This window comes from Pistacia vera, unplaced genomic scaffold (genome assembly GCF_008641045.1).
Source record: "Pistacia vera cultivar Batoury unplaced genomic scaffold, PisVer_v2 Contig591, whole genome shotgun sequence".
NCBI lineage: Eukaryota > Viridiplantae > Streptophyta > Magnoliopsida > Sapindales > Anacardiaceae > Pistacia > Pistacia vera.
The window spans coordinates 551848-565492 of record NW_022196436.1 but is presented as its reverse complement, the minus strand read 5'-3'; the positions used below and the strand labels follow the sequence as shown (position 1 = coordinate 565492).

At 39.1% G+C, this 13645-nt stretch overlaps 3 protein-coding genes across 3 annotated transcripts; 2 read left to right on the top strand and 1 right to left on the bottom strand.

Moving 5' to 3' along the window:
• The first annotated feature begins 635 nt into the window (after positions 1-635).
• On the top strand, positions 636-1421 carry LOC116109937. Its single transcript, XM_031396172.1, has one exon. It carries the CDS (start codon positions 636-638, stop codon positions 1419-1421), a length of 786 nt encoding a protein of 261 aa, XP_031252032.1.
• Positions 1422-2802: 1381 nt separating this feature from the next.
• On the top strand, positions 2803-4610 carry LOC116109936. Its single transcript, XM_031396171.1, has 2 exons — positions 2803-3538; positions 3907-4610. Exons 1-2 carry the CDS (start codon positions 2803-2805, stop codon positions 4608-4610), a joined length of 1440 nt encoding a protein of 479 aa, XP_031252031.1.
• A 918-nt stretch (positions 4611-5528) lies between these two features.
• On the bottom strand, positions 5529-12253 carry LOC116109946 (squamosa promoter-binding-like protein 7). The gene is made up of 10 exons (XM_031396181.1): positions 11597-12253; positions 10991-11163; positions 10616-10839; positions 10443-10517; positions 10230-10337; positions 8963-9077; positions 8561-8696; positions 7938-8097; positions 6306-6884; positions 5529-6218 (listed from the first exon to the last, which is right to left on the bottom strand). The coding sequence occupies exons 1-10, from the start codon at positions 12106-12108 to the stop codon at positions 5919-5921; spliced, it is 2382 nt and encodes a 793-aa protein (XP_031252041.1). The 5' UTR covers positions 12109-12253; the 3' UTR covers positions 5529-5918.
• Between the last annotated feature and the right edge of the window lie 1392 nt (positions 12254-13645).

Here is a 13645-nt window from a genome sequence, read left to right as displayed (position 1 = left end):
ATATAGGGTTTTATCTTTTTCTTCTTGCAGTCGCCTCCCCTTAACTTTGCGATCTTGCAAAGTCACCCCTGTAATTTTTTTTTTTTCAGATCACGACTGCCAGCTTTCTCGACTCCGACGATTGTTCAACTTCCTCGGCCCCAATGACGATTCTTCTTCCGCTAACGACTCTTTTCTTTTCCGGTCATCTTCCAATCAGCGCCAGCCAATATTCTCCGATCATCTTGTCTCGTTTTCATCTCCGATGATTGCTTTTTTTTTTTACATATTTGCTTGCTCCTCTCAGCCGCTGCGATCTGCGCTTCTCCGGTGATCCTTTATCCTCACCAACTGTGCTCCAACCGACTTCTTGGTTTGCCTTCTTGAAGTGTTCTGTTTTCATAGTAGATTCGTCATCTTCAGCTACCTCATAGTCCACCACTTCAGCTGTGACCACCAGCACTTCAAGCATCCTCTTCTCGGTCCACTCTGCATCCTCAGTTGTTTAGCCGACGATCTCCCTGCCATCCTCCTCCCTCTCCATGGGCAGTTTCCTTTACCAACCACCACACCAGGAGGTTTCTCTTACTCAGGTGCTCACTTCCACGACTGGTTTATCTCACTCGTCGACACTTATTCCACCCCAACCATAGTCTATGTTGTTACCACCCTTGCATACCACAGTCAACATTGGAAGCTACTTTTCTTCTCTCATGGAACGCGATACGTATCGCACCTGGAAGTCCCAGTTTCTTGATGTCCTGGCTATCCACGACCTACAACATGTCATTGCTGGTGATGCCCGTCCTTCTACACCCTTCCTCTCTGATGGCACTACCAACCCAACTCATTCCCATTGGTCACAAACCGACAGATTGGTTCTGACATGGATAAAATCTACAGTTTCACCCTCTATTGTCCAAAATCTTTTACTGCCATGCACCATTGTTGCCGAAGCTTGGATCATACTTAACCGTCGCCTGAATCCTCTATTTAGTGTTCACCTTCGGTCTACTCTTGATCGATTGCACAATCTTCAAAAGGCCATTGACCAATCAATGATTGATTATCTTATTGATGCTAAATCTGTGTTTGATTCTCTTTCTACAGCAAGCTTTCCAGTTCTAGAATCCAATTTTGTGGAATATAATGTTGATGGCCTCGGTCCAAAATATCAAGGATTCATTACCGCTCTCCATCTTCGGCCTTCCACTACCTTTGATGAATTGTTTGATCTTCTAGTTTATGAAGAGCGGCTTGAACAGAAAAACTCAAGCTTGTCCGCTGAGGCTGTGCCCATGGCTGCTAACCGCACTTCCTTACAATCATCTGGGTTTTCTTCCAACAGGCGCAACTACCATTCTCGCAATCGGGGCAATCGCGGGGGAGGTCGTGGTGGTCAGAATTATCAGTCACGCCAGCCTCCTCCGCTTTCTTTCTAGCCTCCTCTGCTGCCTACTCCAACTGGTGTTCTTCCATAGGGTGCTTGTCAGATTTGCGACAAACATGGGCATTCCGCTCGTGTTAGTCCCTAGCGGGGCAGCTTTGCATAGTCCGCAGAGATTGTTGCTACACCTTTTCCTGCTATGTTCGTGTGTGACCCCTCTGACACCAATCAGGTTCTTGATTCTGGAGCCCCACGTCACAGGACACCCAATGCTACTACCTTGTCCTCTCCCTAGCCTCATAATGGTACGTCTTCCGTTCTAGTTGGGAATGGTCAATCCTTATCTATTACTCATAAGGGTGATGTATGTCTGTCCAAGTCTCCTAATTCTAGAATTATTTTGTCTGATGTTTTGTGTGTTTCATCTCTTCGTAAGAATTTATTGTTTATTCATAAAATTACATCAGATACTGATTCTGTTTTCAATCTTGATTCGTCTGGCTTTGTTATCAAGGCAAAACGGATAGGTCAGATCTTCTCTTTGGTCATAGAAATAATGGGTTATACCAATTATCTTCTCCCATTGTCACTGCTCTTCCATCTGTTTGTGTATCATCTAATGTCTGGCATTGTCATCTTGGACACCTTTCCCTACTGTGCTTGCCTCTGTGTCCAATCCAGTTCAGGATCTCTCTGTCGATTGTCCAATATGTCCTCTTGGTAAAGGTTGTCGTCTTCCCTTTGGAAAACGAACATACACAACTAAATCTCCTCTCGAGCTCCTTTATCTTGATGTATAAGGTCTTGCTCTAGTTGTGTCATTGCCTTCTTTTAAATACTACTTATCTATTGTTGATAATTACAATCGATATACTTGGTTTTTTCCTATGTTTAAAAAATCTGATATCACTGAGATTTTTTGTAAATTTAAATTAATGGTTGAGAACCTACTTTCGTGTTCTATTAAAATTGTGCGTTTTGATGGTGGTGGTGAATTTGATAATAAATTGTTTTGTTCCATTCTTAAGTCCTATGGTATTACCCATCAACTGTCATGTCCTTACACTCCTTCCCAAAATGGTGTCGTTGAGCGGAAACACCATGACATAGTGGGAAAAGGACGTTGACTTTTATTACAATCTAACTTGCCACCATCCTTTTGGGTGAAGACATTTTCTACTGTTGTCTTTTTTATTAACAGGTTGCATACACCAGTGCTCAAGCATTGCTGTCCTTTTGAGGTACTTTTTCGGTGATCTCCTGACTATAGGTTCCTACGGACTTTTGGTTATGTCTGTTATCCATCACTCACCCTGGCTGCTGCTCACAAACTAGCCCCATGCTTTGCTCTCTGTATTTTTCTAGGGTATGACTTGTCACATCGTAGGCACCGGTGCCTCCATATTCCTACTGGCTGTGTATACATTTCTCAACATATGGTGTTTCATGAGACAACATTTCCTGGTTATGTCACTGTTGCCACTTCAACGCCACCTCATTCGGCTTTTCAACCTTTGTCTATTCCATCTGCAATGCTTCAGCTTTCTAATGCTCTTGGATCTGGGCTTACCTCTTCATCTGCACCGGCCATGCCACCATCATCTACCATTGCAGATCAATCTTCTGGTTCAATTCCATCTGACTCCACTAGTCTTCCTCAATCCCCATCAACTAGTACTCATTCTTCTTCCATTAGGGATTCCCAATCATCTCCCTTGACGTCTACAGATTTTGTGCCTCCTTGTTCTGCAACACCACTAACACCAATCTGTCATAGGTATCATAGTCTCTATGATATTATGGCCTCCTCACCTCATGTGCTTCTGCATGCTCTTACTGAAGAGACATTGGATCCTATGCTGCATGAACCGACATCCTTCAAGCAAGCACAATATGTCTCTCATTGGCATCAGGCAATATGTGAAAAGTGTAATGCCCTTTTGCGGAATAATACTTGGGTTCTTGTTCTACCTAGTCCTCATCAAAATCTTGTTGGTTGTTGTTGGGTGTACAAAGTTAGACGTCAAGTGGATGGGTTTGTTGAACAATACAAGGCCCGTCTAGTTGCAAAGGGTTTTCATCAGCAGCCTGGTGTGGATTTTGGTGATACCTTTAGTCCCATTGTTAAGCCTATCACTATTCACACTATTCTTGCTCTTGCCACAATGCATGGTTAGCTACTTCGTCAGCTTGATGTCAAGATGTCTTTCTCCAGGGTTATCTCACTGAAGAAGTATTCATGGAACAACCTCCCAGTTTCATTGATTTATAGCGACCATCTCATGTTTGTCGACTTCTTAAAGCTATCTATGGTCTTAAGTAGGCTCCTTGTGCATGGTACCATCGTTTATACTCCTTTTTTATTGATACCGGATTTACTAATAGCCGCTCTAACTCCTCTCTCTTCATCCGTCGAACATCTGGATATGTTGTGCTTCTTCTTGTCTATGTGGATGATTTGGTTATCACTGGTTCGAACCCCTCTACTATCACAGATTGTGTCTCTTCGTTATGTTATGTATTTGCCTGTCGGGACTTAGGCTCTATTGGTTTCTTTCTTGGCATGGAAGTTGTTCAGGATAATATTGTTCTGTGTTTGTCTCAGCAACATTATGTGGTGGACTTACTTAGACGCTTCCAACTTGATTCTTGTGCTCCATGTGCTACGCCCTTTAGCTCCTCCAAAGCATCACAATCCTCAAATGATGACCTTTTTCCTGATGTGACCCTTTATCGCAGTATGATTGGTGGTCTCCAATATCTCACACTCACCAGGTCAGACACTGCCTTTGCTGTTAATCAGGTTGCTCAAAGACTGTCTGCTCCCACTCAACATGATATGTGTTCTATCAAGCGGATTTTCCTATATCTTAAGGGCACACTATTTCATGGTCTCACTTTTCATCATGTTCATCTTCTTGCCTATTCTGATGTTGACTGGGTTGCTGATGTAATTACTCGTCGTTCTATCTCTAGTGGTTGTGTTTTTCTTGGTCGTAATCTGATATCTTGGACTGCTAAGAAGCAATATGATGTGTCTCGCTCCAGTGCTGAATCTGAGTATCGTGCTCTTGCCTATGTTATTGCTGATATTCGATGGTTTTGTTATTTATTACGTGAGCTTGGCATTCCCTTGTATTCTTCCTCTATGACAATCAATCAGCTCTACACATGGCAGCTAATTTTGTCTTTCATGCTCGCACTCGGCATATCGATATCAACCTACACTTCATTCGTGAGTTAGTTGCCCGTTGGGCCCTTTGTCTTCGACATATCCCCACTGCCTCTCAGCTTGCGAATATATTCACCAAAGGCCTATCTCGTGAGCAATTTCAATCACTTTGTCTTCAATTGCAGCTCCGAGATCTACTTCTTCAATTGTGGGGGAGTATTAAGGAATAAAATCATTCTAATTTTATTTCTTTATTATCATGAATATTATAATATAGTCTTTCCTTATAGTTTTGATTGATTTTATTATTAGGATGTCTTTCCTTATAGTTTTGATTAATTTCATTATTACGATGATTGTATTTCCTTGAATAGAATATGTTGAACCTATATATTGTACACCTTTATTAATATTGAATACACAAGCTTTTATACATTTCTTCATAAATGTGCATATTTTTTAAATTAAACTAAAGATGTAAAAAACACCCAGCTTGGCCTGCGCCCCGAGTGCCTTGGCCTGGGCCCAAGCCTACATTACACCTGGACCCAAGCCTGGACAATAGGCCCAGGTATACTCGAGTCAGACCGGGCTTTGGTACGAAAACCTCAAAACCCCCTAAAAATGACACAAAAGTTTACACCCATACCCCTTTTATCACGTAAAATTACTATAACCCCGTATTAAATTACCTACAGCCCCCACTGATTTGAGTAAAATTTTAAAAACCCCTCCTCAATTAACCTAACCCGGCCCTGAAGCCCTGTGTCTCGACCTAGGTTTTACGAACCTGAGCTTTTTCCCAGATCTAGGATTTCAAATATTAAATGGGGGTGTTTGACGAAAACCCCCGAACCTTAACGCATGTCGCATGCCCAACAATTTCTAAAACCTATGGGTAGTTTATGTAAGTTACTCAAACTATTTGCCTATCAGAAGTTTCATGTCACCAGTTAAAAACCATCACATATTTATCGTAACAAGAGAAAATGAATATGCCTCTAATCGCAGACATTAGACTCAGGTGAAATCAAAAGCTATTACAACTGTTACAACATATTTATAGGCTAAGGAGTCAAATTCGCCAACAAAGAGCTTCCGACAACTGGAAAAATCAGTGTTCATCTTGATGAATATCAAGAAATACAGTGAGTTATGTTACACCCTAATGCTGAGTACAGCCAACAAAGCACTTCAACCGAATCGGTATGGAGAACTCTTATCTCTAAAATGAAGCCCCAACCCAATCAGCATACTCAATACCAATTCAATTGTGCGTCAGGCAGCTTGATTTGATCCAATATAATGTACATTAAATAAGTGCTATAAGCAGATAAACAGGCGACAGAACTTGTTTGATTCACTCACCTCTTTCAATGTCTACACACTGCCAAACAAAGAACGGCGTATAGATACTGCAAAATCACTAACCTTGTGAGGGTGGAGGAGAACAACACATATCCCAAAACAAACAGCGGTAACAGCAATCACAAATATAGTCGGATGAGAACTCAAGACGCTGCCAGTGAAAATGTGACCACACGATTTCCTTGGCCATTCTTTGACAAGGTTCACATTCATGACAACCTCACTGCTCAAAAGTGGAACAATTTCACCAGTATCAGTAGCATTTGAAGCCACCATTGCTCCAACCTTACCCTTCAGTGTGGTCTCCAAATCCTGTAAATTACAGAGCATATGATCAACTACGGCTAGAGCAATACACAATGTCAGAAACATTGAATTACAATATTGCGAAGTCCTCACCTGATTGGTAATGGAAACAAGCACATTGCTTGTGGTCGTGGAGCAGCTTTGAGAACAATGACTCTTTTCTGTTACAATGTTTCCAGACTGAGGAATTATTTCTCCATTTTTCTGAAGTTTTTGATCAAGAATATCTCTCACATGATCCATATACCCAAGCAATAGCCCGATATCAGAGTCCATGGTGACCTTGATCCCTCTGTTTAACCCCGTGTTATCCATCAAAATCTTCAAATTTTGCAACATTTTCTCCATAATGGCGGTTGACTCATAGTTTAACAGGAAGTTAAACAAAGAATTAAATCTCTGAACTTGTGAAGAGGACATAAACTGCTGAAAGCTTTCTGATGCCGGTACCTTCAATAACCATGCTATGTCTAAAACAAGTTCTGTAAAAGCTGTTTGTCTCAATGTAGAAACCTCACACAAATCAAAAAGAGAACCATTAGACACAGATGGAGCTCTCTCAGGAAAGTGAGAAGCTTCAAATCTGTCTTGTATTATCCTCATTTCACAACAAATTTCTTTGTCCCCAATGAGTACAGGTATGAAGTTCGATAAGCCAGACTCATTCTCAACCTACAAAAAGAAAATTTGTGGGGGAAAATCCAGAGTAATAAGTCAGTAACCATTTTCATGCTAGAAAATTCACACTGATTTGAGTAAATAAATTTATACTTCATTGCAGATGAAATGATTCAATTCAAGAAGTGATTGTACAAGTAAATTTAGGATGCATACCAAAGCTAGAAGTAGTAATAGGGGATATGATCAATTTTTGAAAGACAGATTGAATAGAAGGGTTTATAGCACTAGGAAAGAGGAAGACATCCATTCTTTGCGGGATAGAATTTGAATTTTGACTTTCCTTTGGTATCAGTGATTGAAAAATCTGAGATTCTTTGGGGATTTTTTTTTTTTTTTTTTGACATTCATTTAATCTGGGATGGAGTTTTGGGTCTGTTAAGTTTTCATTCTAGGGAGCTTTTGGCTGGTTCTCTTAAAGTTTTTTGACGATTTTCTTTTCTGGGCTGTTTGGTATACATTACAAATAATTTTCTCTTGTTTTTTCAAGCTTGTCCTTCTTTAGTTGAATGCTTGTTCACTTTTTTTATAGCTCCTTTTATTAATAAAACTTTCATAATTTCTTATTAAAAAAAGTATATGGAACAGTCGAACAGATACTAACATGAGACAAAAAAGTACATGAATTTGCTAAATAGAGGCTATCCTTATCACACTGCTAAAGCAATAAGAGCATGCTGAAACTATCAAACAAGATCGTTGGATCAATTTAATGCCTGAAAATTTGTCTCCCTAAAAAATAACAACCCTGGACCATCAAACATGTACAGACAGTATAAACTAGACCTAAGGCTATGCAAATCATACATGACCTCGGATATAATCAAGGGCCCCTCCAGAATAAATTTCCTGGCTCTGCCACTGGATATGATTGTTATGTCTCAGAATGATACATGCTTAAGTCTGACAATCAGAAGTTGCATGACTTTACAGTTATTACAAAATCAGCCTGCTATAAAACCACATTGTTAAGGATAACTACCCTCCAAAAACAGCTAAAGTTGCTTTTTGAATTCTTTGGGTGGTAGGACTTTTTACAATACATACCTCAATAAATGCAGGACCAAAATGATCTGGTTCAGTGTGCGGTACATATATCTTGTACAACTGGTGGTCAAAAGCAAGAGGATTCCCTTCACTTTGACCATGCGAAGATGCAACACAACAATCATAAGGCAGATACTTTCCAGCAAAAGATATTAAAAACCTGCAGCCATGACCATCTCCTTAAGGTCTTACATTATATAGTTCAAGATTCATTGAGAGAAACAAACTGAAGCATAAAATTAAAGTATCCAGTAAAGATCTAGTTAAGAGGTTTCATGTGTACTGCTGACAGTATGTGCTGACAGACTATTACTACAGATATAGCAAAGGTAATACAGGTAGATATTAACAATGCATCACTATAAGAAAAAAATGACATAAGTCATAGTGACCACACCAATAATGCCCAATATAACCCCATACATATCATATCTTAATGGCCACAGTTTTCAGTCTATAAAAATTACTAAAACAAAATGGATTTAAGAAATATGAATAGTAAAAAAAAAATAATTAAGAAATAATTGACAACCAAGTAGTTGTCAAACTTAAATTGATCAATTAATAAACAACACAACTGAAACCAAAGTGCACATAATTTATTGAAGATAACAATGACATACCGAAGTTTGTGTTGAAGCAAATTACTTCCACAAGCAACAAACTCCATGGGCTTGCCAGCCTCAAAACATGTAGGATGGACATAGTGAAGCCTTGGGGCCTTCACCTCTACATTGACTTTCACCACAGAAGTTCCATCTACATCCATCAAAGGGGATAATAATAAGAAGCTGTAACATATCGAAAACTTTAAAGTATGTTCAAACAGAACCATCTGAGACCAGAGACAGGAAGTAGAATTCTGAGATGATGTGACAGATAAAGGGATGCTTCTCTGAACAATACTTGCAAATCCATAATTTCTATAGACAAGAACACCGAATAACAAACATATAAAGAAACGGAAAAAGTAAAAAAGAAGATTGTGATACACATATCAGAAATTTTATGCATTGTCATTTTACCTTTAACATGGAAAATCATGTTGTTCAGATGAACAAATATAGAGCCTCTTCCAGATAACATCCTTCCAGGTGTAACAACAAAGTCATGCAGATATGTTATAGGATCTTCATATAACTGCTCAATGCAACAAAAACTTGTATTAAATTATGAAACTTTCAGGAAAGAATAATAAACATTAAAGGAAAAAGAACAAAAATTCTAACGACAGGGAATTCTTCATAAGGCTAACAAGCAAGAAACTAGAAACTTCAACATAAGTAAATTATATTCTCACAAAGATGATGCTCCTAAAAGAACAAGGGAATGATTATGAGAAGAAAATAATTTTAAATTGCAACATAAATGCTCAATATATATTTCGTTTTTAGGTTTAGATGAGATCACTATACATCATAATATCGTTACGAAAAAATCTTGTTAGTAAGAATAAAAAAGGAAAGTGATTCCCTCTGGCTTGTTTAATTCAAAGAAAGAAAGAGACTGAAGAGAAAGCGGAAAAACAAAGAAGACCCTTTCAGAAATAATTGCTTCATTTACTTATCAATGTTTCTAGAAAGAAAAAATAAAATAAAAAATGCAGGTCTGGTGGGAAAAAAATTTCTTCAGATTTTCATTTTCCAATCATTGGAGGAATCTATTGCTTCTTTTGGTTTTCACATCCTACCAAACAGAATGGAATTTAGCCATCAAATTAGAGCATCAATTACATTAAGGGAGATTTTAAGAGCTCAGGAGATAATTGGCTGCATTTTCCAAAAGAAAAGAAAAGGAAAGAACCCTTGTCGTTAGTTCTGTCATTTATAAAAACAAAAACTATCCTTAATCTCATAAAGGTACTGCCTGCACTAAACCCCTGACAGCACCACCATGTTAACAAGGTTAGTTTCGGATGACACAGGGCAGTATTGCATGAATGATATAAACAGGCATTATCAAATTCAGCACAGCAGATAAGAGGAATGTTTCTCAGTCAATTAGGATAAAAATAACTTTTTCACTCATCATATACACAGGAGTTCAAACAAAAATAAACAATTGATTCATGCCTTTCTTGTTTACTTAGTACCCAACAAGGATATATAAAAGACCAGCAACAAGACATTTTACACCTCTGAAGCAAGGTAACCTTCCAACAGATGATAATGAGCATTGCTCAGACTAAAAATAAATCAATCAATCATATATCGAAAATATTATAGTCCAGAAGACTAACTTCATTACAATCCTAAAAGGAACTGTATGTCAAGCATTTAATCAAATCATTACCTTCAACCACATAATCTTGGGCATGGCAATAAATACAGTCAAGATTGTACATCCAGGGCGAATATACCCCTCCAACTCAACTGGCATGCTGGCCAACCATTGGAATATCTGCAAATACATACATCAAGGTGTTAAAAATTCCTAATATCTATGGCTGCAAAAACCATTATTTTCCTTGCAATACTAAACTGCAGTAATAATTCTTTAAAGTACTTGGTGCCGTAGTCTTCTAGGAAATTCCGCTGGATTCCAATCATATAGCTTGAATGAGATTCGACCTGTTGGACACTATAATCATGCACAAATTAGTACATTAAAAGCACAGCTCATCACATTGACAAAACTGAAGAGGCAATGTTTAAGTACAGCAATCAGCGGAGACCCACCAAGGACGAATTAGCACTCTTATTCTCACAATAGGAAGGCGAATGCCCTTTGGAGTCATCTTTTCCTCCATCAGTTTGGATTTCACCAGAAGCAGCAAAAGACACTCCACTATCACTGTTAACATTCTGGGAATTAGGTGCTGAGTGAAGAGTGGAAACATGGCCATCTTCAGACTCAAAAAATGGTTCTTGATCAGTTATCTGGCTGCTCAAGCATAAACTATCTGCATTATGATAATTTATATCAGTCCATAAAGCAATTGTCAAAGGAAGGAGGTATAATTATGTTATCTGTTGATTCAAATCAGAAAAAAAAAAAAATTACAAAGAAGCGATTATTTGAATAACTAGCTGCTTGCTTCAAATTTATGATACCTTTTCCTAATTCACTCTCACAACCAAGATCTTCACTCTGCGTGGCCCCTAGAGGTTCATTGTCCATAGCACCTTTAGAGTCAACAGATTTTCTTCGTCGTCTATTGTTGTGTCGCTCTAATTTTCTCCTGCAACTTCTTTTACCTTCATCAAAATCTGATAATACATGAAACCTGCAAAATAATTGGCACCCAAAAATACCATCAAGTTACAATAGACCAAAAGATCAGTCAGTCAACATTCACCCTCAATATTACAAACTACTCTCAAATCACAAAGACACAACTTCACAATAAGCTCCTGATATTGAATTTCAAATCACTCTATAAACCTAGCAATCCAACCAATACCAAACATTTGAAATCAGAATCCGAAACAAGCTTGATAAATTTCAAAAACGATCTCTACAAATTCAAACAGTTGCACAAACTGTCATCAAAATCCTAAAACCATTTGTCTATTCAAACCAAATTAACATTGACGGAAACAAGAATGTAACGAATTTGATGTTTTAGGTTCAGTTACACTTCTAATACGTAGCTCAACTTAAGAACTAACAAACTAATAAACATATAAAGCGTAACCAGAAAAAAGATTGAGCTTTACTTGCCACACTGTTGACAATATCTCTTGCTTTCACCATCAAGCAAAACGGCACTCGCATTTGCGCACCGAAGACAAACCCTATGCCTTTTATGATAACCTTTAAGCTCACTAATATCCACCTCACAACCGGGCACTTGACACCTTGCCTGGCCCGACCCGGTCCGCACCGTCCGCACACGCTTCTTCCCAGGCAGAGTCGCTTCCTCCTCGGCAAGCATCGCGTCAACCTCCGGACACGCACAAGGGATCCGACCCGCTAAAAAATTAGAACAAATCAACCTCGGGTCCCGTTTCCTCACCTTGTTCAAAGACACAACCGGCGGCTCCGGTTGAGGCTCCGTTTCAGGATTTAACTCAATTTGGTCGGAGACTATAGGAAGATCAAAGCGATCGTCCGTGGTGAAGTCGAGGAGATCGCTCCAGTCCCACAGCGCAGAAGTTGAACGCTCCTCCTCCGTCACGTGCGGCTCCATCTCCGGAAATCTGGGGCTTTCAACGCCGTGTGGTTCCATCTCTCTTGGAGTTGAAACTTAAGAAAAGTAAATAATAATAATAATAACAATAATAACAACAAAAGTAAAGAAATAAAAAAATGGAAGAGTCGCTTGAAAGTGGGTGAATGGCAGCGGAGGTTAGCCTCGTTAGGTGGTGGCTGGGTCGAACATATTATTTTTTTAATCTTAATTTTGAAAAATGAGTTTATGGTGGCGACATGAAATTTGTTGAGGCCACGCGCTGGTAGTGGCACGCGCTGGTTTGGTGGGGTTTAGGTGGGGTTGCGTGTGAGTGGGGCGTGTGGGAATTGGTGGTTAAGGGATCTTTGTCAAAGGGTGATGTTAAAATGCGGTGACGACATGTATATACCCCCAATAATGATGGGTGCGTAGAAGAGTGAACAACATATTCCCACCCCAAGGTTTAGGAAAATCTCAAGTTAATATCCTTAGTTTTATTTATTGCAAATATCCACCCTTAAAGTAACACCATTAGTGATTACTAGGAACTGGCAGGTGCTATTACCAAATTGTCCATCACCCCATTTCAGACCACTACCATAGTTGATCAAACCACCACCACACCCAACGATTTTAGCCATTTTCCACCTAAAATAGGTCCCTCACTCTTCTCTACACCTTCTTTTCCTTTCCCCACCACTGTTGCTCCAGTCGATCGCCAAAAAATGGTGACCGTTCATCTTCGCAACCCGCCTTCTTTATAGCCACTTTCCGATTGACTCCCTCATTGGAAATCCACCCAACTACCACCATTCGAACCCCCATTTCCCCCCCTCTTTAAAACCCACCCCTCACATCACCTTCCCTCACTCACCATTTGTCGTCGACTGGCCCTTCTTTTGTCGCCCTCAAGTTGTTTGTGGAAAGTTTGCAATAGGTGGGATGTTGGTGCCTAAAATCAACTGAAATTTGGACAAGGAGAAGTGATTGGGCGAAGCAAAAAGTTGCGATGGCCTACAATTTGTGGGATCTACAGGGTGAGGGATAGAGCAGTTTTGGTGTAGTGGGTTTAGGGATCAGATGGTGGTGGTAGGGGGTGAAGACGCCGTTGGAATCAGGTGAGGGCTAAAACGGCATCACACAAGGGTTTTTTTTGTAGATGATTTTTTTTTTTTTTGGATGGAAAAAGAAGAGGATGGGAGGAGGAGGTGGAGGTGGAGGTGGAGATGAGGAAGAAATATGAAGGGAAGAGGAAAAAATGTCTGTTTTACCCTTCCAACCTTAAAATAAAGCGAGTAGAGTTAGTTTAAGGGTACCAACTTGGGATTTATCTAAACCTTGGGTAGGAATATGTCGTTTACTTTTTTGTTAATTTATAAACTTTTATTGTGGGGGTGTTTAGCTAAATTGACAAATGTAGGAGGTTGAAAAATAATCTAAATATTTTAAGAAAAATGTTTTTCAAAAATGTACCAAACACTATTTTAATTTTTATCTAACTCTGATATAATTTTTAGATATTATACCAAACAGATTCTCAAAATATTATCTTATTTGATTTAATCTTATCATATCCTATTCAAATAATTTCTCA